Source organism: Zea mays, chromosome 8 (genome assembly GCF_902167145.1).
Source record: "Zea mays cultivar B73 chromosome 8, Zm-B73-REFERENCE-NAM-5.0, whole genome shotgun sequence".
Lineage (NCBI taxonomy): Eukaryota > Viridiplantae > Streptophyta > Magnoliopsida > Poales > Poaceae > Zea > Zea mays.
Window position 1 is genome coordinate 168,394,675 of NC_050103.1, and position 25,995 is coordinate 168,420,669.

General features: G+C 43.9%; 1 protein-coding gene and 1 pseudogene across 2 annotated transcripts; both read left to right on the plus strand.

Moving 5' to 3' along the window:
• Positions 1-272: 272 nt before the first annotated feature.
• Positions 273-4,434, plus strand: LOC100281934 (ubiquitin-like protein SMT3). The gene is made up of 3 exons (NM_001154853.2): positions 273-501; positions 3,607-3,756; positions 3,827-4,434. The coding sequence occupies exons 1-3, from the start codon at positions 427-429 to the stop codon at positions 3,899-3,901; spliced, it is 300 nt and encodes a 99-aa protein (NP_001148325.1). The 5' UTR covers positions 273-426; the 3' UTR covers positions 3,902-4,434.
• A 15,210-nt stretch (positions 4,435-19,644) lies between these two features.
• On the plus strand, positions 19,645-22,845 carry LOC107275228 (LOC100280154-like pseudogene; annotated as a pseudogene). Its single transcript, NR_159715.1, has 8 exons — positions 19,645-19,780; positions 20,652-20,707; positions 20,795-21,500; positions 21,608-21,667; positions 21,753-21,855; positions 21,963-22,013; positions 22,107-22,173; positions 22,309-22,845. The product of NR_159715.1 is annotated as a protein-like pseudogene (transcript).
• Positions 22,846-25,995: the final 3,150 nt, after the last annotated feature.

Consider the following 25,995-nt stretch of genomic DNA (forward strand, 5'->3'; position numbering starts at 1 on the left):
CAAACTGAAAAGCTCATACTTATAAAAAAAACTTTCTAAAAAAGCAAAAAAAACATGTAAACGAAGAAGAAGACGGGGATGTGAGCGTGGTGTGGTATGGCCCACAGGCTACACAGACTTGGTTTGCGTGTAACTCACGCAGCGGCCCATGAAGCGCTGTCGCACCCGATCCCCGAACAGCCGCGCACGCGCCGTACCCGGGAGGCAGGTGCCCACTGGCTGACTGGCCACTAACCCGAGGCGCCAGTTCACGCGGACCACAGGACGCCCGCGCAGTGACGATCCGGACGCGAACTCGTATCAAATTCGCATATGGGCAGCCGTCCTATAAGAGGCGTCGAGTCCGCCGGCGCATGTCAACCCCACCGCAGCACAGCGCCGGCAACCGCCGCCATCGATCGATCGCCCGGAAACTGACCTCTACCGATGTCTGGAGCCGGCGAGGAGGATAAGAAGCCCGCGGAGGGCGGCGCCCACATCAACCTTAAGGTCAAGGGACAGGTCAGCACGCCGGCGGTTCCTCTCTTCCTCATTTTCTTCTTTCTTGTCAACTCGCCGGTGGCCCCCCTTCCTCACCATCTTCCCCGTAGCGAGGTAGATTAGCGCTGTTAAACCCGCACCTCGTAGCGATCGATCGTCGTTGCGGTGTTGATTCTCGGATTGCTAGGTTGCTGTCGAATTGGGATTGGTAGGTAGCGATGTGTCGGTGCTGATAGATGGTTCTTTGCGAGCGAATGTTTTGTCGATTGCGCCTGGTGTGTGCTATAGGTAGCCCTTGCAGACTGCAGTACGGATTTTCTGAAGAGGGCATCGATTGTTGACCTTACAGTCTTTACTAGTTTAAATGGTCGAATGTTCATCCTTTATTTCTCTAGATGTTTGGTAACAGGATTGTTGATCACACAAATCTGAACTGGGTTCAATGCCAGAATTTTCAACATGTTTTATTTCTCTGGATGTTTGTTAATATCACAAGTTGGATACTGATATGCCTTGCCCCTCGCATGTAATTTATCAAATTGTGGAAAATTAACTTTAGGGCCATTTGGAACAAAGGAAATATGAAGGATTTTTTTAGGATTCATTCTCTATAGGATATTTTCCTACATGACCCTTTGGAACACAGGATTTAATCCCAACTTTCCTATGGCTTTTATCTCTCTACTCAAATTTCTGCATAGCATCCAAAGGCAAAGTGAGAAATTTTTCTGCGTTCTCAATTCCTATAGGATTGCAATTCATAGCCAACTCTAATCCTATGTTTTTCTATTTCTATGTTTTCATATTCCTTCCAAAGGGGGCCTTAATATTAGTTAAATGTCTGACACTGTAACTGTTGAAGCATCGTGCTTGAATGTTTTTCGTTTGCTTTGTTCTCTGGAATCCCTTTTTTTGTCCCACGTGATTCTGAATAGAGGTTTGCCCATAATTCTGTTCTACTATAGGTCTAATGAATATAGAGGTTTACCCATAATTCTGTTCTACCGTGGGTCTAATGAATAGAGGTTTATATCCTATAAATTTGAAGGATCATCATTTTTGTTTATACTGTTATTTTTTTGTTGGAGGATATCTCATGTGCATGAAACTGATATAGGCTAGTAATTTTTGTCGTGTCTGATTTTATTCTTTTGTGCCAGGAGCTCAGATTGCTCATAATTGTTAGTAGCTTTTCTAGTATTAATTACTGAAAGAATCGTTAAAGTTGCTTGACAAAGCACTTTATTCTGAGTTTGGTAAGCAACTTCTTTTGAAGGCACTACACGTTATGACTTATTATAATCGGATTTAAAAGAGAATTCTCACTAATACTAATTGGTTGGTGTATTTGAGTACGGCGCTTGACAATCCTCTTAAAATGCTTGTCAGACATTGACATGTTTGATAGGGTTCTAGGGGCCGTGTGCAAACTGATATAGGCTAACCCCTCGCTGTACGAATGCATGCCACGAGACAGGCTCGACCAAGGCCTCGGGAGGAACCTCCGTCTCGCCTGAGCCTGGCCTCGGTCTTAGATAACATCGACAAAAGGACGCCACCAACTCTTCTGTGAAGGATGCTGACAACGGGTTTGCTACAGGACCGACGTCAAGTCTGCTTTACGCCATACAGGAAGAATTACCATGCACTTTTCACCATACTTATCACATTTTTCTCAACTACGACTCGGACAACACCTCCATCAGACAGACTCGGGTACGCGTCCGAGCCCTAGATCCTGGCCTCGGCACTTTGCTCGGTCAAGATGCAAACACAGGGACCGAATGTCCTCCTCCTGGTTCAAGTCAACAGAAAGGCCATTCCGTTGGCCATACCGGCTACGGTGGCTCAGACTCGCCTACTCTCCATATACGACAAATCGTGGCACTCCTAGGATCCCTCCTTGAGGCTATAAAAGGAGGTCTCTAGGTCTTCATATTGGAGAGAGGAAAACACTTGTGGGTTTTCACATCTCCCTCTCCTGGCCATCTTATACCCTCTACTACAAGCACTTAGGTGCAAGATAATATAAGTCTCATCCCCCCAATGCTGGAAGTATGGCCTTATCTCGCCCGAACTAGGATAAAAGCTTGTGTCTTCTTGCATCACCCATCTGGATCTAGTCACGCCAAACTAATTTACTAGTTGGTAGGACCCTTGGGTCAAAACATCGTTAATAGGATTGCAAATCATAGCCAACTCTAATCCTATGTTTTTCCTATTTCTGTGTTTTCATATTCATGTGTTCCAAAGGGGGCCTTAAGATTAGTTTAATGTCTGGCACTGTATCTGTTGAAGCACCGTGCTTGGATGTTTTTTGTTTGATTTGTTCTCTGGAATCTTTTTTTTATCCCATGTAATTCTGAATAGACGTTTGCCCATAATGCTGCTCTACTGTAGGTCTAATGAATAGAGAGGTTTACCCATAATTCTGTTCTACCATGGGTCTAATGAATAGATGTTTATATTCTATAAATTTGCAGGATCATCATATTTGTTTATACTGTTATTTTTTTGTTGGAGGATCTCATGTGCATGAAACTGATATAGGCTAGTAATTTTTGTCGTGTCTGATTTTATTCTTTTGTGCCAGGAGCTCATATTGCTCATAATTGTCAGTAGCTTTTCTAGTATTAATTACTGAAAGAATTGTTAAAGTTGCTTGACAAAGCACTTTATTCTGAGTTTGGTAAACAACTTGTTTTAAAGGCACTACACGTTATGACTTATTATAATCAGATTTAAAAGAGAATTCTCGCTAATACTAATTGGTTGGTGTATTTGAGATATGATGGTTGGCAATGCTCTTAAAATGCTTTGAGTTTTTCATAGGTCCATTTTTTTTGATAAAGTCGAATGTTTGACTATCAATGCTTGATGTTACTTGAGTCATGCTTTAATCGCTTATCTGAATAATTTTTTTATAAGGTTGAAACTTAAATTTTACCATTTGGATTATCTTGGGATATCAATATTGCTTAATTTACTGATTGAGCTGCTCTGTGTATTGCTCGAACATTGTGGAATTTTACATGTCATATTGTTAAGGTTACACTCTTTTGATATCACATTCTCAAGTGTTATCTGTCACTTGACTCTTCCATCTTTATAATAATATTTATATAGGATGGCAATGAGGTGTTCTTTCGCATAAAGAGGTCCACCCAGCTGAAGAAGCTGATGAACGCCTATTGCGACCGCCAGTCTGTGGACATGAATGCCATTGCATTCCTGTTTGATGGCCGCAGGCTTCGCGGCGAGCAGACCCCTGATGAGGTGACCCAATTCGGCTTTAGATCCCAGCATTGAGTGGAATCATTGATCGATATTTATTATGGCTGTGCAGCTGGAGATGGAGGACGGCGACGAGATCGACGCCATGCTTCACCAGACCGGAGGCAGCGTTCCTAGCACCACCTAAAAGCAGCAGCTGCGGAGCCTCGTTTTGCTCTCCGCCCTGCGTAGTACTAAACAAAAGGGAAAAAGTCTTTTTAAGGAACTTGTGATGCTCTGGCTCCTTGTGCCATTGCTGAGGGACATCCTTAGCCTTTATTTAGTGGTATGGTTTGGTACTTTGTTCTGTCATCACTCGTTTATCTATCCCTAATACATGCCGCCATGTTTGTACTTCCAATGACGCGCCGATCATTTGCTTTGTTTTGTCTGCTCGAAGTCTATGCTTTTCAGGCCATCTCTTTGGGCCTGTTTGGTTTTGTCTCCTGATCCTTACGTTTTGTGCACTAAGTTGATGGATCCCTTTTGGCTGATTCAGTTTGTATAATTCCAGCCGGTGATTTGCAGCTGCCTGATTGTTTTTTAGTTAAAATCTCCTCATATTTAAAATAAGTGTTACATTAAAGTAAGTTAAATTGATGGGTAGTTTATCATGGCTTTAATGCCTACCGTTTTCTACTTTTTCACAGCTGCATCAATCTAAACATTTGTCTTTAATCCAAAGGGAATATGCTCTGTAATCTCAGCGTATGAAGTCTCAAATGGTGAGTTATGCGAACTCACCGCTAAACAGATCTGTGAGATGTGATCAATTCGCTCGCATCCTTCACCACCAGTAAAGTTAGTCGATGCTCGTCACGTCGGTAAACTCGTCGCTAAACAGATCTGTGAGATGTGATCAGTTCGCTTCTATCCCCTCCACCGCCAGTAACAAGCGAGTTCAAGTCAAGATCCAAATCCGGCCTGCACCTTTTTAGCAGTATTTTGATCGACCTATCCAAATAGGCTCCCTATTTATTTTCTTTTAAGATTATATAATTCAACTTATTATATAAGCACTAATGACTTTCTGCCATATTTGTTTCCTTCTAGATTATATAATACAATTTATGGATTATATAAACAATTAGACCATATTTGTTTTCTTCTAGAATTATATAATTCAACTCATGGATTATACAAACACCTAGGCCCTATTTATTTACCCTCAAATTTACATAATTCAGCTCAAATAAGTTAATAGATAAATAAACAACACATATTATTAAATAGCTAAATGCCCGTGTGTTGCAACGGGAATATATAATATCAGTATACTACGATAACTTATATACAAAATGTGTGTTATATTGTTATGAGAAAATGTTTCATAATCAATTTGTGATCCTAACCATACATAAATTTTGTTATTTTAATCCAATTGTTTCACCACTACATTGCAACCATCAGTATCATGTAGACTTCGATATATGCCACGATTTGTATGGTCTCATTATTAGAGAGCACATTCCACACATGCCAGAAGAAATTTTCTCGTACATCGTGAAAGGGAAATGTGCCCTTGGGCCATTTCTAAGTATTTTGGTGATAAAGTGCCAACACAAATGGTTTAAGTATGAAACTATGCCAAATGGTGGAAGAAGTGTAAAGTCAATACAAAGGTATGATTCTAGACTTAGTACATTGGTTTTTGTATACTAACATATTTGTCTAAGTGCTAGAATCAGAGAAAACGCAATTGGAAAACACTTGGCTCGAGCAGTCAAGACTCTGCTTAGTCTGGGTGCACCGGACTGTCCGGTGGTGCACCGGACAGTGTCCGGTGCGCCAGGCTGGCGTCTGATCAACTGGCTGCTCTCGGGTCTCGACGGCGGCGTACGGCTATAAATCACCGGACTGTCCGGTGATGCATCGGACAGTGTCCGGTGAGTCGGCTGCGGCGAAGTCGCCGCTCTCGGGAACAAGTCAACAGCATACGGCTATAATTCACCGGACTGTCCGGTGAGCCAACGGTCGGGCGTGCCAACGGTCGGCCGCGCAATCCGCGCGTGACGCGTGGCCGAGCCAACGGTCTGATGGGAGCACCGGACTGTCCGGTGCGCCAACGGCTCCAAGTCTCCAACGGTCGGCTGCGCCAGAATAGGAAAGAAATCCACACCGGACAGTGTCCGATGGTGCACCGGACTGTCCGGTGCGCCAGTCGACAGAAGGCAAGAATTGCCTTTCTGGATTGCTCTCAACGGCTCCTAGCTGCCTTGGGGCTATAAAAGGGACCCTTGGGCGCATGGAGGAGCACACCAAGCATTCCTTAAGCATTCCTAAGCACCAAGACTTCATTTATGCGCATTCGATTCTTTGTGAGCAACTAGAGCTCCATTTGAGTAGAGAACTGAAAGGGAATTAGGCTTACACCTAGTTCCTAAATAATTTTGGTGGTTGAATTGCCCAACACAAATCTTTGGACTAACTAGTTTGCTCTAGTGTATAAGTTATACAGGTGCCAAAGGTTCACACTTAGCCAATAAAAAGACCAAGTGTTGGGTTCAACAAAAGAGCAAAGGAGCAACCAAAGGCTCCTCTGGTCTGGCGCACCGGACTGTCCGGTGTGCCACCGGACATGTCCGGTGCACCATAGGACTCCGACCTCAAAGTCTTCGCTCTCGGGAATTTCCGGAGGCCACTCAGCTATAATTCACCGGACTGTCCGGTGTGCACCGGACATGTCCGGTGCTCCAAGGAAGGGCGGCCTCAGGAACTCGTCAGCCTCGGGTTTTCACTCCAGCCGCTCCGCTATAATTCACCGGACTGTCCGGTGTGCACCGGACTGTCCGGTGCATCTGCGGGGCAACGGCTACTTCAGGCACCAACGGCTACCTGCGGCGCATTTATTGCGCGCCAGCGCGCGCAGAGGTCAGGCACGCCCATGCTGGCGCACCGGACACTCTACAGTACCTGTCCGGTGCGCCACCGGACATCAAGGCGGGCCCAGAAGTCAGAACTCCAACGGTCAGATTCCAACGGCACTGATGACGTGGCTGGGGCACCGGACATGTCCGGTGTGCACCGGACTGTCCGGTGCGCCATCGAACAGACAGCCCAGCCAACGGTCAAGTTTGGTGGTTGGGGCTATAAATACCCCAACCACCCCACCATTCATTGCATCCAAGTTGTCCACTTCCCAACTACTACAAGAGCTCTAGCATTCAATTCTAGACACACCAAAGAGATCAAATCCTCTCCAATTCCACAAAAGGATTTAGTGATTAGCGAGAGAGATTTGCCGTGTTCTTTCGAGCTCTTGCGCTTGGATTGCTTCCTTCTTTCTTGATTCTTTCTTGTGATCAAACACTCACTTGTAATTGAGGCAAGAGGCACCAATTGTGTGGTGGCCCTTGCGGGAAGTTTGATTCCCAAGTGATTTGAGAAGAGAAGCTCACTCGGTCCGAGGGACCGATTGAGAGAGGGAAGGGTTGAAAGAGACCCGGCCTTTGTGGCCTCCTCAACGGGGAGTAGGTTTGCAAGAACCGAACCTCGGTAAAACAAATCCGCGTGTCACACTCTTCATTTGCTTGCGATTTGTTTTGCTCCCTCTCTCGCGGACTCGTTTATATTTCTAATGCTAACCCGGCTTGTAGTTGTGATTATTTTTGAGAATTTCAGTTTCGCCCTATTCACCCCCCCTCTAGGCGACTTTCAATTGGTATCAGAACCCGGTGCTTCATTAGAGCCTAACCGCTCGAAGTGATGTCGGGAGATCACGCCAAGAAGGAGATGGAGACCGGCGAAAAGCCCACTACAAGCCACGGGAGCACTTAATCGGAAGAATCCCGCACCAAAAGGAAGGAGAAGAAGAGCTCCTCCAACAAAGGGAAGGAGAAGAAATCTTCTTCGCACCACAAAGAGAAGAAGGAGAGATCTTCCTCCCACAAGCCACATCGGAGAGGGGACAAGCACAAAAGGATGAGGAAAGTGGTCTACTACGAGACCGACACTTCATCAACATCGACCTCCGGCTCCGATGCGCCCTCCGTAACTTCTAAACGCCAAGAGCGTAAGAAGTTTAGTAAGATCCCCCTACATTACCCTCACATTTCTAAAAATGCACCTTTACTTTCCGTCCCATTAGGCAAACCACCAACTTTTGATGGTGAAGATTATGCTAGGTGGAGTGATTTAATGCGATTTCATCTAACCTCACTCCACAAAAGTATATGGGATGTTGTTGAGTTTGGTGCACAGGTACCATCCGTAGGGGATAAAGACTATGATGAGGATGAAGTGGCCCAAATCGAGCACTTCAACTCTCAAGCGACAACAGTACTCCTCGCCTCTTTAAGTAGAGAGGAGTATAACAAAGTTCAAGGGTTGAAGAGCGCCAAGGAAGTTTGGGATGTGCTCAAAACCGCGCACGAAGGAGATGAGCTCACCAAAATCACCAAGCGGGAAACGATCGAGGGGGAGCTCGGTCGGTTCCGACTTCGCAAAGGGGAGGAGCCACAACACATGTACAACCGGCTCAAGACTTTGGTGAACCAAGTGCGCAACCTCGGGAGCACGAAGTGGGACGACCACGAAATGGTTAAGGTTATTCTAAGATCTCTCATTTTCCTTAACCCCACTCAAGTTCAATTAATTCGTGGTAATCCTAGATATACTAAAATGACCCCCGAGGAAGTTATCGGGAATTTTGTAAGTTTTGAGTGCATGATCGAAGGCTCGAGGAAGATCAACGAGCTTGATGATCCATCCACATCCGAAGCTCAACCCGTAGCATTCAAGGCGACGGAGGAAAAGAAGGAGGAGGCTACACCAAGTCGACAACCTATAGACGCCTCCAAGCTCGACAATGAGGAAATGGCGCTCGTCATCAAGAGCTTCCGCCAAATCCTCAAGCAAAGGAGAGGGAAAGACTACAAGTCCCGCTCCAAGAAGGTTTGCTACAAGTGTGGTAAGCCCGGTCACTTTATTGCTAAATGTCCATTATCAAGTGATAGTGACAGGGGCGACGACAAGAAGGGGAGAAGAAAGGAGAAGAAGAGGTACTACAAGAAGAAGGGCGGTGATGCCCATGTTTGTCGGGAGTGGGACTCCGACGAAAGCTCAAGCGACTCCTCCTCCGACGAGGACGCCGCCAACATCGCCGTCACCAAGGGACTTCTCTTCCCCAACGTCGGCCACAAGTGCCTCATGGCAAAGGACGGCAAAAAGAAGGTTAAATCTAAATCCTCCACTAAATATGAATCCTCTAGTGATGATAATGCTAGTGATGAGGAAGATAACTTGCGCTCTCTTTTTGCCAACCTTAACATGGAACAAAAGGAAAAACTAAATGAGCTAATTAGTGCCATCCATGAAAAGGATGACCTCTTGGACTCCCAAGAGGACTTCCTAATCAAGGAAAATAAAAAGCATGTTAAGGTTAAAAATGCTTATGCTCTAGAGGTAGAAAAATGTGAAAAATTGTCTAGTGAGCTAAGCACTTGCCAAGAGACCATTAACAACCTTAGAAATGAAAATGCTAGATTAATTGCTAAGGTTGATTCTCATGTTTGTATTGATTCAATTCCCGATCTTAAAAATGATAATGATGATTTACTTGCTAAGATTAAGGAATTGAATGATTCTCTTACTAGCCTTAGAGTAGAAAATGATAATTTGATTGCTAAGGCTAAAGATTTTGATGTCTGCAATGTTACAATTTCCAATCTTAGAGATAATAATGATATCTTGCGTGCTAAGATCGTTGAACTTAATTCATGCAAACCCTCTACATCTAGTGTTGAGCATGTTTCCATTTGTACTAGATGTAGAGATGTTGATATTAATGCTATTCATGATCACATGGTCTTAATTAAACAACAAAATGATCATATAGCATTATTAGATGCTAAAATTGCTGAGCATAACTTAGAAAATGAAAAGTTTAAATTTGCTAGAAGTATGCTCTATAATGGGAGACGCCCTGGCATCAAGGATGGCATTGGCTTCCATAGGGGAGACAATGTCAAAATTAATGCCCCTCCTAAGAACTTGTCTAACTTTGTTAAGGGCAAGGCTCCCATGCCTCAGGATAACGAGGGTTACATTTTGTACCCTGCCGGTTATCCCGAAAGCAAAATTAGGAGAATTCACTCTAGGAAGTCTCACTCTGGCCCTAATCATGCTTTTATGTATAAGGGTGAGACATCTAGTTCTAGGCAACCAACCCGTGCCAAGTTGCCTAGAAAGAAAACTCCTAATGCATCAAATGATCATGCTATTTCATTCAAAACTTTTGATGCATCATATGTGCTTACTAACAAATCCGGCAAGGTAGTTGCCAAGTTTGTTGGGGGCAAACACAAGGGCTCTAAGACTTGTGTTTGGGTACCCAAAGTTCTTGTGTCTAATGCCAAAGGACCCAAAACCGTTTGGGTACCTAAAGTCAAGAACTAAAATTGTTTTGTAGGTTTATGCATCCGGGGGCTCAAGTTGGATACTCGACAGCGGGTGCACAAACCACATGACAGGGGAGAAGAAGATGTTCTCCTCCTACGAGAAAAACCAAGATTCCCAACGAGCTATCACATTTGGGGATGGAAATAAAAGTTTGGTCAAAGGTCTTGGTAAAATTGCTATATCTCCTGACCATTCTATTTCCAATGTTTTTCTTGTAGATTCTTTAGATTACAATTTGCTTTCCGTTTCACAATTATGTCAAATGGGCTACAACTGTCTCTTTACTGATGTAGGTGTCACTGTCTTTAGAAGAAGTGATGATTCAATAGCATTTAAGGGTGTGTTAGAGGGTCAGCTATACTTGGTAGATTTTGATAGAGCTGAACTCGACACATGCTTAATTGCTAAGACTAACATGGGTTGGCTCTGGCACCGCCGACTAGCCCATGTTGGGATGAAGAATCTTCATAAGCTTCTAAAGGGGGAACACATTTTAGGATTAACCAATGTTCATTTTGAGAAAGACAGGATTTGTAGCGCATGCCAAGCCGGGAAGCAAGTTGGCACTCATCATCCACACAAGAACATCATGACGACCGACAGGCCACTGGAGCTCCTACACATGGATCTATTCGGCCCGATTGCTTACATAAGCATCGGCAGGAGTAAGTACTGTCTAGTTATTGTGGATGATTATTCTCGCTTCACTTGGGTATTCTTTTTACAGGAAAAATCTCAAACCCAAAAGACCTTAAAGGGATTCTTGAGACGGGCTCAAAATGAGTTCGGCTTAAGGATCAAGAAAATAAGAAGCGACAATGGGACGGAGTTCAAGAACTCTCAAATTGAAGGCTTCCTTGAGGAGGAGGGCATCAAGCATGAGTTCTCTTCTCCCTACACCCCACAACAAAATGGTGTAGTGGAGAGGAAGAATCGAACTCTATTGGACATGGCAAGGACCATGCTTGATGAGTACAAGACTTCGGATCGGTTTTGGGCCGAGGCAGTCAACACCGCCTGCTACGCCATCAACCGGTTATATCTTCACCGAATCCTCAAGAAAACATCCTATGAACTCCTAACCGTTAAAAAGCCCAACATTTCATATTTTAGAGTTTTTGGTAGCAAATGCTTTATTCTTGTTAAAAAAGGTAGAAAATCTAAATTTGCTCCTAAAACTGTAGAAGGCTTTTTACTTGGTTATGACTCAAACACAAGGGCATATAGGGTCTTTAACAAGTCCACTGGACTAGTTGAAGTCTCATGTGGCGTTGTGTTTGATGAGACTAACGGCTCTCAAGTAGAGCAAGTTGATCTTGATGAGATAGGTGATGAAGAGGCTCCGTGCATCGCGCTAAGGAACATGTCCATCGGGGATGTGTGTCCTAAGGAATCCGAGGAGCCTCCAAAAACATAAGATCAACCATCCTCCTCCACGCAAACATCTCCACCAACTCAAAATGACGATGAGGCTCAAGTTGATGAAGGGCAAGATCAAGAAGATGAGCCACCTCAAGATGATGGCAATGATCAAGGGGGAAATGCAAATGATCAAGAAAAGGAGGATGAGCAAGAACCAAGGCCGCCACACCCAAGAGTCCACCAAGCAATTCAACGAGATCACCCCGTCGACACCATCCTCGGCGACATTCATAAGGGGGTAACCACTAGATCTCGTGTTGCACATTTTTGTGAGCATTACTCTTTTGTTTCCTCTATTGAGCCACACAGGATAGAGGAAGCACTTCAAGATTCGGATTGGGTAGTGGCGATGCAAGAGGAGCTCAACAACTTCACTAGGAATGAGGTATGGCATTTAGTTCCACGTCCTAACCAAAATGTTGTAGGAACCAAATGGGTCTTCCGCAACAAGCAAGATGAGCATGGTGTGGTGACAAGGAACAAAGCTCGACTTGTGGCCAAGGGATACTCCCAAGTCGAAGGTTTGGATTTCGGTGAAACCTATGCACCCATAGCTCGGCTTGAGTCAATTCGCATATTATTGGCCTATGCTACTTACCATGGCTTTAAGCTTTATCAAATGGACGTGAAAAGTGCCTTCCTCAACGGACCGATCAAGGAAGAGGTCTATGTTGAGCAACCTCCCGGCTTTGAAGATGGTGAGTACCCTAACCATGTCTATAAGCTCTCTAAGGCGCTTTATGGGCTCAAGCAAGCCCCAAGAGCATGGTATGAATGCCTTAGAGATTTCCTTATTGCTAATGGCTTCAAAGTCGGCAAGGCCGATCCTACTCTATTCACTAAAACTCTTGACAATGATTTGTTTATATGCCAAATTTATGTTGATGATATCATATTTGGGTCTACTAACGAATCTACTTGTGAGGAATTTAGTAGGATCATGACACAGAAATTCGAGATGTCTATGATGGGAGAGTTGAAATATTTCTTGGGATTTCAAGTCAAGCAACTCCAAGAAGGCACCTTCATTAGCCAAACAAAGTATACTCAAGACATCATAAGCAAGTTTGGAATGAAGGATGCCAAGCCCATCAAGACACCCATGGGAACAAATGGGCATCTCGACCTCGACACAGGAGGTAAGTCCGTGGATCAAAAGGTATACCGGTCGATGATTGGTTCATTGCTTTATTTATGTGCATCTCGACCGGACATTATGCTTTCCGTATGCATGTGTGCAAGATTCCAAGCCGACCCTAAGGAATCACACCTTACGGCCGTAAAACGAATCTTGAGATATTTGGCTTATACTCCTAAGTTTGGGCTTTGGTACCCTCGGGGATCCACATTTGATTTGATTGGTTATTCGGATGCCGATTGGGCGGGGTGTAAGATTAACAGGAAGAGCACATCGGGGACTTGCCAGTTCTTGGGAAGATCCTTGGTGTCATGGGCTTCAAAGAAGCAAAATTCGGTCGCTCTTTCCACCGCCGAAGCCGAGTACATTGCCGCAGGTCATTGTTGCGCGCAACTACTTTGGATGAGGCAAACCCTGCGGGACTACGGTTACAAATTAACCAAAGTCCCTTTGCTATGTGATAATGAGAGTGCAATCAAAATGGCCGACAATCCTGTCGAGCATAGCCGCACTAAACACATAGCCATCCGGTATCATTTTCTTAGGGATCACCAACAAAAGGGGGATATCGAGATTTCTTACATTAACACTAAAGATCAATTAGCTGATATCTTTACCAAGCCTCTTGATGAACAAACTTTTACCAAACTTAGGCATGAGCTCAATATTATTGATTCATGCAACTTCTTTTGTTAGATTGCACACATAGCTCATTTATATATTTTTGATCATATCTCTTTTATATGCTATGACTAATGTGTTTTCAAGTCTATTTTAAACCAAGTCATAGGTATATTGAAAGGGAATTGGAGTCTTCGGCGAAGACAAAGGCTTCCACTCCGTAACTCATCCTTCGCCGTCACTCCAAGCCACTCTCCTTCTTTGGGGGAGAGAGCAAAAGGACTTCATCTTTGGTATAATCTTAACTCATTTGTTTATGACCAAAGGGGAAGAAATTACTTCGAGGGCTCTAATGATTCTGTTTTTGGTGATTCATGCCAAAGGGGGAGAGAGTATGAGCCCAAAGCAAAAGGACCGCACCACCACCAACTTCAAAAAAAAACTTAGATTAGATTTTCAAAGAATAATTTTTCAATTGGTATCCCATTGTGTTCAAAAAGGGGAGAAAGTAGTATTTCAAAATTGATTCATCAAAACCCTCTTGAACACTAAGAGGAGGATTTCATTTAGGGGGAGTTTTGTGTAGTCAAAGGAAAAACATTTAAAACAGGGGAGAAAATTTCAAAACTTGAAAATGCTTTGCAAACTCTTATTTATTTACCTTTGACTATTTGCAAAAGAACTTTGAAAAGATTTACAAAAGATTTTTGCAAAAACAAAACATGAGGTGCAAGCGTGGTCCAAAATGTTAAAAATGAAGAAACAATCCATGCATATCTTGTAAGTATTTATATTGGCTCAATTCCAAGCAACCTTTGCACCTATATTATGCAAACTAGTTCAATTATGCACTTCTATATTTGCTTTGGTTTGTGTTGGCATCAATCACCAAAAAGGGGGAGATTGAAAGGGAATTAGGCTTACACCTAGTTCCTAAATAATTTTGGTGGTTGAATTGCCCAACACAAATCTTTGGACTAACTAGTTTGCTCTAGTGTATAAGTTATACAGGTGCCAAAGGTTCACACTTAGCCAATAAAAAGACCAAGTGTTGGGTTCAACAAAAGAGCAAAGGAGCAACCGAAGGCTCCTCTGGTCTGGCGCACCGGACTGTCCGGTGTGCCACCGGACATGTCCGGTGCACCAGAGGACTCCGACCTCAAAGTCTTCGCTCTCGGGAATTTCCGGAGGCCACTCAGCTATAATTCACCGGACTGTCCGGTGTGCACCGGACATGTCCGGTGCTCCAAGGAAGGGCGGCCTCAGAAACTCGCCAGCCTCGGGTTTTCACTCCAGCCGCTCCGCTATAATTCACCGGACTGTCCGGTGTGCACCGGACTGTCCGGTGCATCTGCGGGGCAACGGCTACTTCAGGCGCCAACGGCTACCTGCGGCGCATTTATTGCGCGCCAGCGCGCGCAGAGGTCAGGCACGCCCATGCTGGCGCACCGGACACTCTACAGTACCTGTCCGGTGCGCCACCGGACATCAAGGCGGGCCCAGAAGTCAGAACTCCAACGGTCAGATTCCAACGGCACTGATGACGTGGCTGGGGCACCGGACATGTCCGGTGTGCACCGGACTGTCCGGTGCGCCATCGAACAGACAGCCCAGCCAACGGTCAAGTTTGGTGGTTGGGGCAATAAATACCCCAACCACCCCACCATTCATTGCATCCAAGTTGTCCACTTCCCAACTACTACAAGAGCTCTAGCATTCAATTCTAGACACACCAAAGAGATCAAATCCTCTCCAATTCCACAAAAGGATTTAGTGATTAGCGAGAGAGATTTGTCGTGTTCTTTCGAGCTCTTGCGCTTGGATTGCTTCCTTCTTTCTTGACTCTTTCTTGTGATCAAACACTCACTTGTAATTGAGGCAAGAGGCACCAATTGTGTGGTGGCCCTTGCGGGAAGTTTGATTCCCAAGTGATTTGAGAAGAGAAGCTCACTCGGTCCGAGGGACCGATTGAGAGAGGGAAGGGTTGAAAGAGACCCGGCCTTTGTGGCCTCCTCAACGGGGAGTAGGTTTGCAAGAACCGAACCTCGGTAAAACAAATCCGCGTGTCACACTCTTCATTTGCTTGCGATTTGTTTTGCTCTCTCTCTCGCGGACTCGTTTATATTTCTAACGCTAACCCGGCTTGTAGTTGTGATTATTTTTGAGAATTTCAGTTTCGCCCTATTCACCCCCCCCTCTAGGCGACTTTCAAGAACTCTTCGAGTTGTGTTGAGAGCTCGAGTTGTGACTTGTGTGCGCATTGTTGCTCTGATTTTGTGTCTTGTGTGTGTTGATCATCCCATCCTTACTTCCGTGATTCTTTGTGTTAATCAAATTGTAAGGGCGAGAGGCTCCAAGTTGTGGAGATTCCTCGCAAGCGGGATATAGTGAAACGAAAGCAAAACACTGTGGTATTCAAGTGGGTCTTTGGACCGCTTGAAAGGGGTTGAGTGCAACCCTCGTCCGTTGGGACACCACAACGTGGAGTAGGCAAGTGTTGGACTTGGCCGAACCACGGGATAAACCACTGTGTCTCTCTATGTTGATCTCTTTGTGGTTATTGTGTTTTGCAAAAACTCATCTCTAGCCACTTGACTTCATTGCGCTAACACTTAATCAAGTTTGTGGCTTTGAGTTTAAGTTTTTTCAGGATCACCTATTCACCCCTCCTCTAGGTGCTCTCACATCGTTAGTCATTAGACACACACCACCATACGCTCTTGCTTAAACAAAAAGGTAAGTGTGTGTGTTTGCGAAGAGAATTAAAGGCATGCCGGCACAAAAGCTACCCCGATGGTGGCGTGGCGAGGATGACGAACTGGTCACTATTGTCGATCCTCCTCTGTGTCACCTCCGGCGTTAAAATGACGCCACAATCCTCGATATAGTAGTCGTCGAATGTGCGCGACATGATGAGTACCGATGACTCTTGGTTGGGCTGCCAAACGAAGTGCACCCCGGACTCATCAGCGAGGTAGTACCCCTGGCCATTGCACCACCGGATGCGCTACTCCACTACATACATCATGTTCGAGGACACTCACACAACGTCAGCAACGTCCATCGTCCCAGCGCACAAAAATTCATGTCCGGTCAGTAGTGACTTACGTGGCAGGTTGGGCTTCAGGTGGACGATGAGCTTGACAGCGTGATGGCGTCGTCGTTGGATGCGGTGTCCAGAACAACCTAAGAGTCGTCGACGTTGGCGACAACCATGAGGCCCCCTGCTTAACGATGGACAGCGCGGTGCAGCTGCTCTGGACCGCGTCTAAGCGGCGGCTTCGCGGGAGCTTATCGTACACATTGGTGCATGCGACCACGTAGGACTACTTCTAGAGGTCGAACTAAAAGTCGCCAAGCTTCCTCTCGTCGTCGATGAGCGACGCTAACGCGAGTGCCTCCTGCTCATGGTATTTGTTTGGGGTTTCAAGTAATAAACATGGATTCATGCTTGGCGTTGGTTTATGAAAATGACTCACAAGTCTAATCCATGGAAAAATATTACAAAGAAAAATATCACGCATGCAAAAAAAGGAAATTTAAGTATAATACATTATTCAAACAAAAGAAATTACATGCAAAGCTCTTCTTTAAATAATATTACCTCCATCCAAAAATATAATTCAAGAATCTCAGTGATACTTATCTACTACTACGCATTGTGCAAAGGTAGCAAGTGAATTTGGTGAGAGATGTAGTAGATGTGTTTCCTGTGATAGATGTAGACATAAACACACATGTGGTGTAGCGTTAGCTACTCTTGGCCTTTGTTTGAGAGGTTACAGGTTCAAATCCCCTTAAGGACATGTGTGTTTTTTAATTTTAGCTAGACATGGGCTGTACGGGGAAATGAGAGTGGGAATGGGTTTTGCAGGGAGGGAGAATGAGAAAGACATAACGAAGAATGAGAATGGCAGAACATGGGAATGAGAAGGAATGGTGGCAGAACGGGAATGGCAGAACAGGAATGGTGGCAGAACACGGAATGACAGACTACTCTTGCAGCCTTAATAAGTATTAGAGATTAGAGATTTACATAATTCAGCTCAAATAAGTTAATAGGTAAATAAACAACACATATTATTGAATAAATTATGTAATCTAGATACCTAGATTATGATAATATTTAAATATGTCAATATGTGCTTATATAATCTATAAGTTGAATTATATAATTTTGGAAAGAAACAGACAGGACCCTAATACCTGCTTATAGATTATTATAATTTAGATATATAGATTATATAATCCACCAAATAATATGCGTTTTTTGTTTGTTTTTTCACTTATTTAAGCTAGATTATATAATAAAAAGGTAAACAAACAGAACCTTAATAACTTTCTTATGGATTATCATAATCTAAGGGTTTGCTTGTTTGTTATTATAATATTTCTAGATTATATAATCTAACAAATTTTGAAGTAGGTGAGTTCAAAATTTGTTAAATTATATAGGCATGTTTATTTGATTTTAGGATTATATAATCCAACTTATAGATTATATAAGCACATAATAACCTGTTTATAGATTACTATAATCTAGGTATCTAGATTACATAATCTAATAGTAATCTGTATTGTTTAGTTCCCTCTTAACTTATTTAATATGTATTATATAATCTCAAGGATAAACAAGCAGAGCCTAAGTATCGAAATTATATAATCCACCAGATAAGTTGTGTTGTTTGTTGCCCTCTTAACTTATTTAAGTTGCATTATATAATATACACGGTATATATTATATAATCCAGCTTAAATAGGTTGAGGAACAAACAAACAACACACATTATTAAGTGTATTATTATATAATCAAGATGTCTAGACTAGATTAGTCTGGGCATATAGATTATATAATCCATGTAACAATCTGAGTTGTTTGTTTGCCTCTTTAGGCATTATTTGTTTGCTTACAGGATTATATAATACATCTTATATAAGCTCCTATTGGCATGCTTATGGATTATCATAATCTAGGTATCTAGATTATATAATCCACCTAATAATCTGTGTTGTTCGTTTACCTCTTAACTTATTTAAGCTGGATTATATAATATAGTGGACCTTAACTTAAGAGGTGTTTGTTTGAGACTCGTAGTTTAAAATTTGTTAGATTATATAATCTGGACAGGTTATAATCACAAACCAGCCCGTATAATATCAAGGTAAACAAACAGGATAGTCATAAGGATGTCTCCAGCAACGTTCTCTAAATTTCTTCTTCAAAAGTAATATTCTCTGTCTTTTACAGTACACTCTAAAGGATTTCTCTATATATTCATCGTCTTCTAAATTTCGTCTTTTATATTTTACTCTATACATTTTCGCTTGTATATGAACACAAATTTTGGAAACCGTATTTTTATCAATGAGATGTTTATATATTGGAAATTATTTTTGTATTTATATTACTAAATATGTTTTCCAGCTACCTAATAGACATGAGGAAATATGATTTTTTTTCTTGTTCGATGCGGTTCTTCGGTGGGGTCTTGAGTGAAGGCGACTTCCAGAGCTACCTTCATCGAACGACTTCGACAATGCTGTCTTCGGAGCAGGCGATGGCTCACAGGCTCAGCGCCAACTTCCATAGAGCCGCAGGTAGCCAAACGTCGTCACTGTCGGCCTTCTCCACGTCTCCGCAGTCGAGCGCCGCCGTTGCCGACCTTCTCCATGTCTCCGCAGCCAAGCGACTCAGTGTCGCCGAACCGTACCTCTTCCCCGATCGAACTCCTCCGATTGAGCTCCTCCCCGTCGTCGCTGCCGAGCTGCTCCGCGCCGACATAGCCATGGTCGTCCTCGCTGCCGGACCACCCTAGTTCGCATCGGGTTGGGTAGCTTCTCCTATGACGAGGACATATAGCGGCTCAACAGTGAACCGCTAGCTTTAGCGGGTCAAAGGAGTACGCCTGTATTTTACGATCTTAATGTTCGTTGTTGGAGAGTATAGGAGTGTACAAAACATTAAAAATAGTGGATACTCTACCGTTCCTTCCCAGAGACAGTACAAGAATAATCAGTGGTTCGCACCTTTCGATTTTGTTTTCACGAGGTTCCGCGCCGCTCTGCAGAGTGCAGACTGCGCACAACCATGGACAGAGAGAGAGCGAAGGATAAAAGCATCGGGGTTTTAGACATGTGTATAGACAGAGAGAGAGAGTGTGTCGGGCAGAGAGAGAAGGCTGAAATCGCCACCTGCTGCCCAACACGGCAACACCCCGGACCCCGCGTCCCCCACTTCTTCAGCTTCCGCCACCTCCTCAACACATCAAATCCACTCGTCCTCTCCACCCACCTGCCCCCCGCTTCCTTCCCCGGCGCGGAGAACCAACCAGCCTTTTGACGCTGTCGCCCGCCGATAGAGCACTAGACGCGCTAGCCCCCGGATCTCCTCCGCGGCCTCGCCGCACGCGTGGGGATGGATTTCGACGGCGCCATTGGCGATCAGGGGTGAGTTGAACGCACTGCGCGTGGTTCTGGGTCGCGTGCCGCGGAGAAAAGGCGGCACCTTTTGTCTGTTTTCTCGCTTCCGTTCCATCTCCGTCGATCCCCAATTTTGTTGCGCTCTTGGTGCGATACGGGTGGTGGGTGTGGTAGCACAACGGTACTAGAGTGGAAGTTGCTAATACAAGCTGCGCCTCTTTTTGGTCAATGTGCTCTTTATGCGGCCTATGATGATGTTAAGGGAGCAGGATGCAAGGACTACTAATTCTGGGGGGCAAAGGATCGTGTTTCCCCTCCTTCTGTATGAAGCTTTGCTGTGGCTTTCGCGCCTTTTCCGCATGCTGCGTCCAATTTCAGCTACCACTTTTGATGCATTTGCTTACTAATCGAACTATCGAAGGGATTCTTGTTTTTGTTTTTTCTGTTACATTCCTTTACATAGATTGCTATCACGAGCTTTTGACCTCTGCTAGTATGCTGTCTGATGTTTCTGAACTCTGAACATTCTGGTATTCCATGCGCACGCACGCGCACACAGGCACGCGCACGCGCACGCGCACACGCACGCACACACGCACATAACTGACACATTTTCTGTAGCCAAGATGCAAAATTTACCTTGTCTCTTTATGGCGGTTACTTGCCTTTCATGCCGGCTAGTATTTCGCACAGATGCATTATTCATGACCTACATTCCTCCAAATTTAAATTTCAGTTCAGTATAATTCTCTGTTAAGATTTTACTCTTTCTTCAACATTGGCTGGAGAGACTTATATACTTCACTTTTTTACTCCTTGACCTGAGCTGCCTGCTCCTAAAATTTCTTGCAAGAGTAATCACTTCTGATTGAGCTCGTCGTTGTGGAACTTCTTACAGTGAGTTGTGGGAATGGCAAAGTCAGGAGTATTGTATGCAGAAAGATTCGTTAGCTGGTTTGCTCCACGTCATTGCATCACTATTTCTGCTCGAAATATATATCCACGTAGAGACGTAAGAATCATGTATTTCTGATTTGGCAGCTCCATGTAGCAGTTTGTGGGCCGAAGCAAGCAACAATGTGGGTGGTGATTGGAGCATATTTGAGGAGCAAACACCAATTAAACACTGTACAGACTTCGAATTTCAGTTCTGTGATGTAGGAGGTGAAGTCTTGTTCTCATGGTAATGAAATCTACAGACATGAGCTTAAATCTAGATTCTAAACTATTCCAGTTCACACCAAGCTATCTACTTAAATTGGTTTTTCACTGCCAATATCCTGTACAGAGACCAGTAGCACCTTCTTTTAGATGCTAATATATGTTATCTATTTCTCTCTGCTTCTTGAAATTGCATTAATGACATGGTAACTTGTGATATGTAAATCCAAAACATATATAAAGCAGAATGACTAGTATAATAACAAAATCAGTCGATTATTGCAATTAGAACAAGTACGTTTCGAGGCTACTATTTCCCTATTGTGTATGTCTGATCTGAGCTATAAAATGCAACAGGTAGATGATTTGACCTAAATATCACAATGGATTAAACTGGATATTTCCTAACTCTATCCCATCTGACCTTTTTGGCAAACACTTAATAAGGTGCTAATACATATCAGTTGCATTTCCGGACTAGTAAAAATGCAATCTAGATATCATCGTCAAGGAGTTTGAAGAAAGGAAGGAAACTTTACAGGCAAAACGCACACGCATGCTGCAGTTCTGTCCAGAAAATCTTGAGGTACTTGCTCTTTAATCAAAGTATCCTGTGAGATGAAGTGAACTAGTTGTGTCAGTTTATAGTGGTATTTTGTTGTCTTCATTGGTATACTGCCTTTGTATGTTTAGATGACATGTTCAGTGACTGAAGATGGGCTCTTGGAAAGTCTTCAGGAGATGATTTTTCAGGTATACCTCCCATCATTACTGCTAGAATTTTGGTGTTTAGGCTGGATGCCTTCTTTTCCATTTCTAATCGTATTGTTAACTCCAGGTACTGACTGTTTACTGAACTCTGACGGGACTGATGAACTGCCAGAAGAATGGCTAGTTAGTTGATCACAAGATATCGAGCCCGGTTTTCCGGCAGAAGAAATGTACTTGTTTCATTCCATTGTTCATAAGAGTTTGGATTCCTGAGTTGTTGAGTTCACTGTCTTTGAAGATGAGATATTGCTACTTATGGTGTCGAAAATCTTCTTAGTAGGAATAACCCTGCTGCTGCAACGGAAGAAACTGCCGATGTCTTGGCTTGGTACAAACCTCTCATGAGATTTCGTTATCCCTGTTTATAGTGGATTGAAAGTTGCTGATAGATGAACACCATGCTTATTTCTTGGTGCACCAGAGCTCTTCGCCTGTCGTAGTCCACGACAATCCTGCATGCTCTAGACCTACTTCTCTGAAAGGTGCAGGTGCGCCCAACTCTTGTCCACCTTTGCTTAAAGAACCATGGTTCTTGTATTCTCCCTATCAAGAACAGTTTGTATTGGTTATGTAATGTGAATCCTGTTATTTGAACTCAGAACACACTCTCATCCTTTGTGCAGCTGGCAAAATTTATTATCGGAGCAAAGAAGGCGAGACCATCCGTGTCCCTCCCTTTTGTGCTGATCAAACCATACAGCATCCATGGCGACATCACCCTGAACGACATCAACGAGAAGATCCACGCCCCTTCGCCGCATAAGATCAGGCACAGGAGCGACGAGGAGCCCGACCCGCTCCAGGCCTCAGCAGCGATCTCAGGGAAACCTGTGGCCCACAAGACGAAGATCCACACGGAGGGGGGGAAGGGGGAAGGGGAGCATCACGATCACCAGAACCAAAGGCTAGGCTGATGACCATTTGTGTGACGCTGGCGAAGTGGCTAACAGTTGATTCGCCTTTGCATTTTTGGCGCTCTGGGCTCGTTCCCAATTGGTTTTGTGGCCCAGGTGATGCATGGCCTTAGCAGCGTGCTTGTAGCGTTTTCTGTTCTTGCTGTTTACTAGTATCTTACGCACGCGCCTTAGCGCACGTCATAGGCAGCGCTGAATCGTGTCAATGAGTTAATATAAAAATTTAATAAAATAATCCAAAGAAAATAAGAATGGTTCATATGTAGTGGTACTACTAATAATGAATTGCACAATATACTGTATGTTTTGTTTTGAAAAGGCCATCTGCCTCATCGAGCAGGCTCGGCTCGTTCTCGCCGACGTGGGAGGTACCTGCAGGCCCGCGGCCAGCAGGACAACAAGATGGTCCGGACTCCGGAACATGGAGGAGCTGCTGGCCCGGATCATGGCACACACGACGTGGCCAGGCGGTGGTGACGCCGACAGACGACGACGCTCGGACAAGAGCGAGAGCAACGAGGTTACGAGGACGACTGGGTCGAGATCCAGACGTTGGGGCTGCTGGACGTGGCGGTGTCGTACCTGAAGAGCAGCAGAAGATATCGAACAATGAGAATCTGTCTGTTTGGTTTAACTTTTTTCTGACCATCTTTTCTGAAAATCTGACTGTGGTGAGAATCTGGCTGTAGGGAGAATCTGAGTATCATTACGATTACGTGTGGAGAAAGATAAATTTGTTCATAGGGCTCAGGATCTAGAAAGTGATGGATTTCTACTATTACAACGACTCAACCGATTATGTGTTTATGTTGATTTTAGATGGTTTTTGCCCCCAACGAATTTTATAGAAGCTGACTGAAAAGCTGAGCGTTTGGCAGTCTGTAGCAGCTTTTGGTGGCCAGAAGCTGCCAGAAACTGAAACAAACAGGCACTAGACCACTAGCAGCAGTAGCATCAATGCATCACCATCTTTCGATCGAACTCCATGCATATATATCATCTGATCGAATCTTCTCCAGCTCTAGCTTTTGGACCAACTCCGATCTGTAGCGCTAGCATTTCTTAACTGAGTGAACTTCGCTTTGAATGGGATCTAAGTGAAACCACTCAAAGAAAGAGTTCGTTGCCTCTTCACCGGTCTTTAAACAGATGAGATAGTATGGTCTCGTGGTCAACGAAAATGAATTAGTGCTTTCATGTATCGTAGTTGTACTCTAAGGGCTTGTTCGGTTAGCTCTCAATCCATGTGGATTGAGCGGGATTGGATGGGTTTGAATCCCAAACAGCTCAAACTTCTTCACAATTTTTTCCAATCCCATCCAATCCATGTGTATTGGGAATAACCGAACAAGCCCTAAAGGGTTTGTAGTTTTGCGAGATCATATCAACCACGTGCTGAAGGGAACAAGACTCACAATGTTTCGATCAAAAACTCAATAGTGGAGATGGCATGGAGCGATACAAAAGAGGATATTATGAAGACCCACTTACATGTTATCCGATTTACTCAACCGAGAGCTTCATACTCGCGTGGGCATTATTGCGAGGGCTTCAACTAGGACTAAGGCTATGCCTAGTAGACCATGCATATGGCCGTGCACGGTTACAGAGCGAGGTTTGAAATAATAGGTGAGATGAGTAACGTTGCGGGTAATAGTCTAAGACCGTGTCCAACATGTTACCGATATGGTCACCCAAAACATTTTCTACACTGTAGACTGTCATGTTCAGAGATTGAAGTTTGAAACATGAGATGAGATGGGAGATAGGATGTGTAAGCTACTGAAGATAACATAAGGAAAGCTTATGCTTCTTCAGTAAAAATATTGAATTTGTTGTCCGAGGTTTGCATCTTTGTCACCTTTTAGCTCCTGTATTTACATTACATATTTTACATCTGTTTCTAACTTAGTTGATATGTTTGAAAATATGTACATGACTTTTTATAGTAAGGATAACAACATACTTATGGTTTGTTTGGGATTGCTCCAACTCTAGAAAAATTTAGTGGAGTTGATGGAGAGGTCATTATGTGCTCTAGAAATTTGTGGAGTTACATTTGTGAAACTTTAAAGGCATATATATACACTATTTTATTTATTATTTAGCTACTTAAATTTATATAATAAACTACCGGGAGCACCAAAAAAATGACTCCCAAAAACATGTTATTAGGAGCACCCATAAAATATTAGTAGTTGACTTGAACCCTTTCTCCAACCGTTCTTTTAAAAGTGGATAAAAAAATTATAAACTATGTCCGGTTACCTTTGGGCCTATGTTGATATATTTTTATGGATGTTTTTTCTTCTTCCACGACTTTGATGTCTGCTTAACGACCAAACCTACATTTCTATCAAGGTTGCTAATGGTACGCGAGCCAGTGAGGGAGGACCGATGGCGGGGCCATGACAACATAGTTTCGACCGACGATGTAGATCCAATAGCGGGGTCGAGCGACGATAGATATCGAACAACGAGATTGCAATGGCGGCAAGACGACGAAGTTGCGCGACCGCGACGGTGGACTGTGAGGTTGCAGGCTCATAGTGGGGGACATCTTAGCGTTCAAATTGGAACCCTACGTGATTACATAAGCGGCAAACAAACGCAATAAGCGTTAAAAAAAGAAAGTTGGCTTGATTTTGGGAGCGCTTGCATTTCTAGGGAGCCCAAAATACTCCTTCCTCTAGAGAGAATTTTATGAGCTATGAAAAAATTGGACACTTTAGGAGATACTGTTAGAGACAAATTTACTTTTTTTAAAAAAATAGATTTAGGGGAAAAAATTGGGAGCACTTGGAGATGCTTTATATCCCGTTTGGATGTAGAAATTGGAGGACAAAATTAGACATTGGAATCAGTTTTTTTCTAAATTCTGTTGTATAGTTGCACATGATTAAATAAATTGAGATTTGGAATCAGAGACCTAATTCATTGGAATTGGATTATAATAAGAAAACCCCTGTTGATACCCTGAAACTAGGGTACCCACTGCTACTGTACAAAGACGAAGAATCCACGTGGCTATCCCTTGGATTATAATAAGAAGTACTGTTGTGGGACTAAGCCATGGCTCGCCCCAGTCTCAGGCGGCTATTCTGGGTCCACAGCAGCGCCCGACTCCACCGCATGGGCGGGTCCGGAGCCGCCACGTGTCCAGAGAAGGTGGTATACTCCAAGGCATCAACAGTGGTCCGGACCCCCACGGGAGAGCGCCGGATCCCCGGATATATAGTTTGGACCCCAAGGTTGGTCCTGGACCTCCACGTGTGCAAGCCGGACCCCTGGGATAGGGTCCGGACCCCCTGTATGGGGTCCGGGCCGCCCACAGCGGCATCCCAAGGACCCAGGCGGGGGTCCGTGAAAGTCGCCTAGAGGGGGTGAATAGGCGAA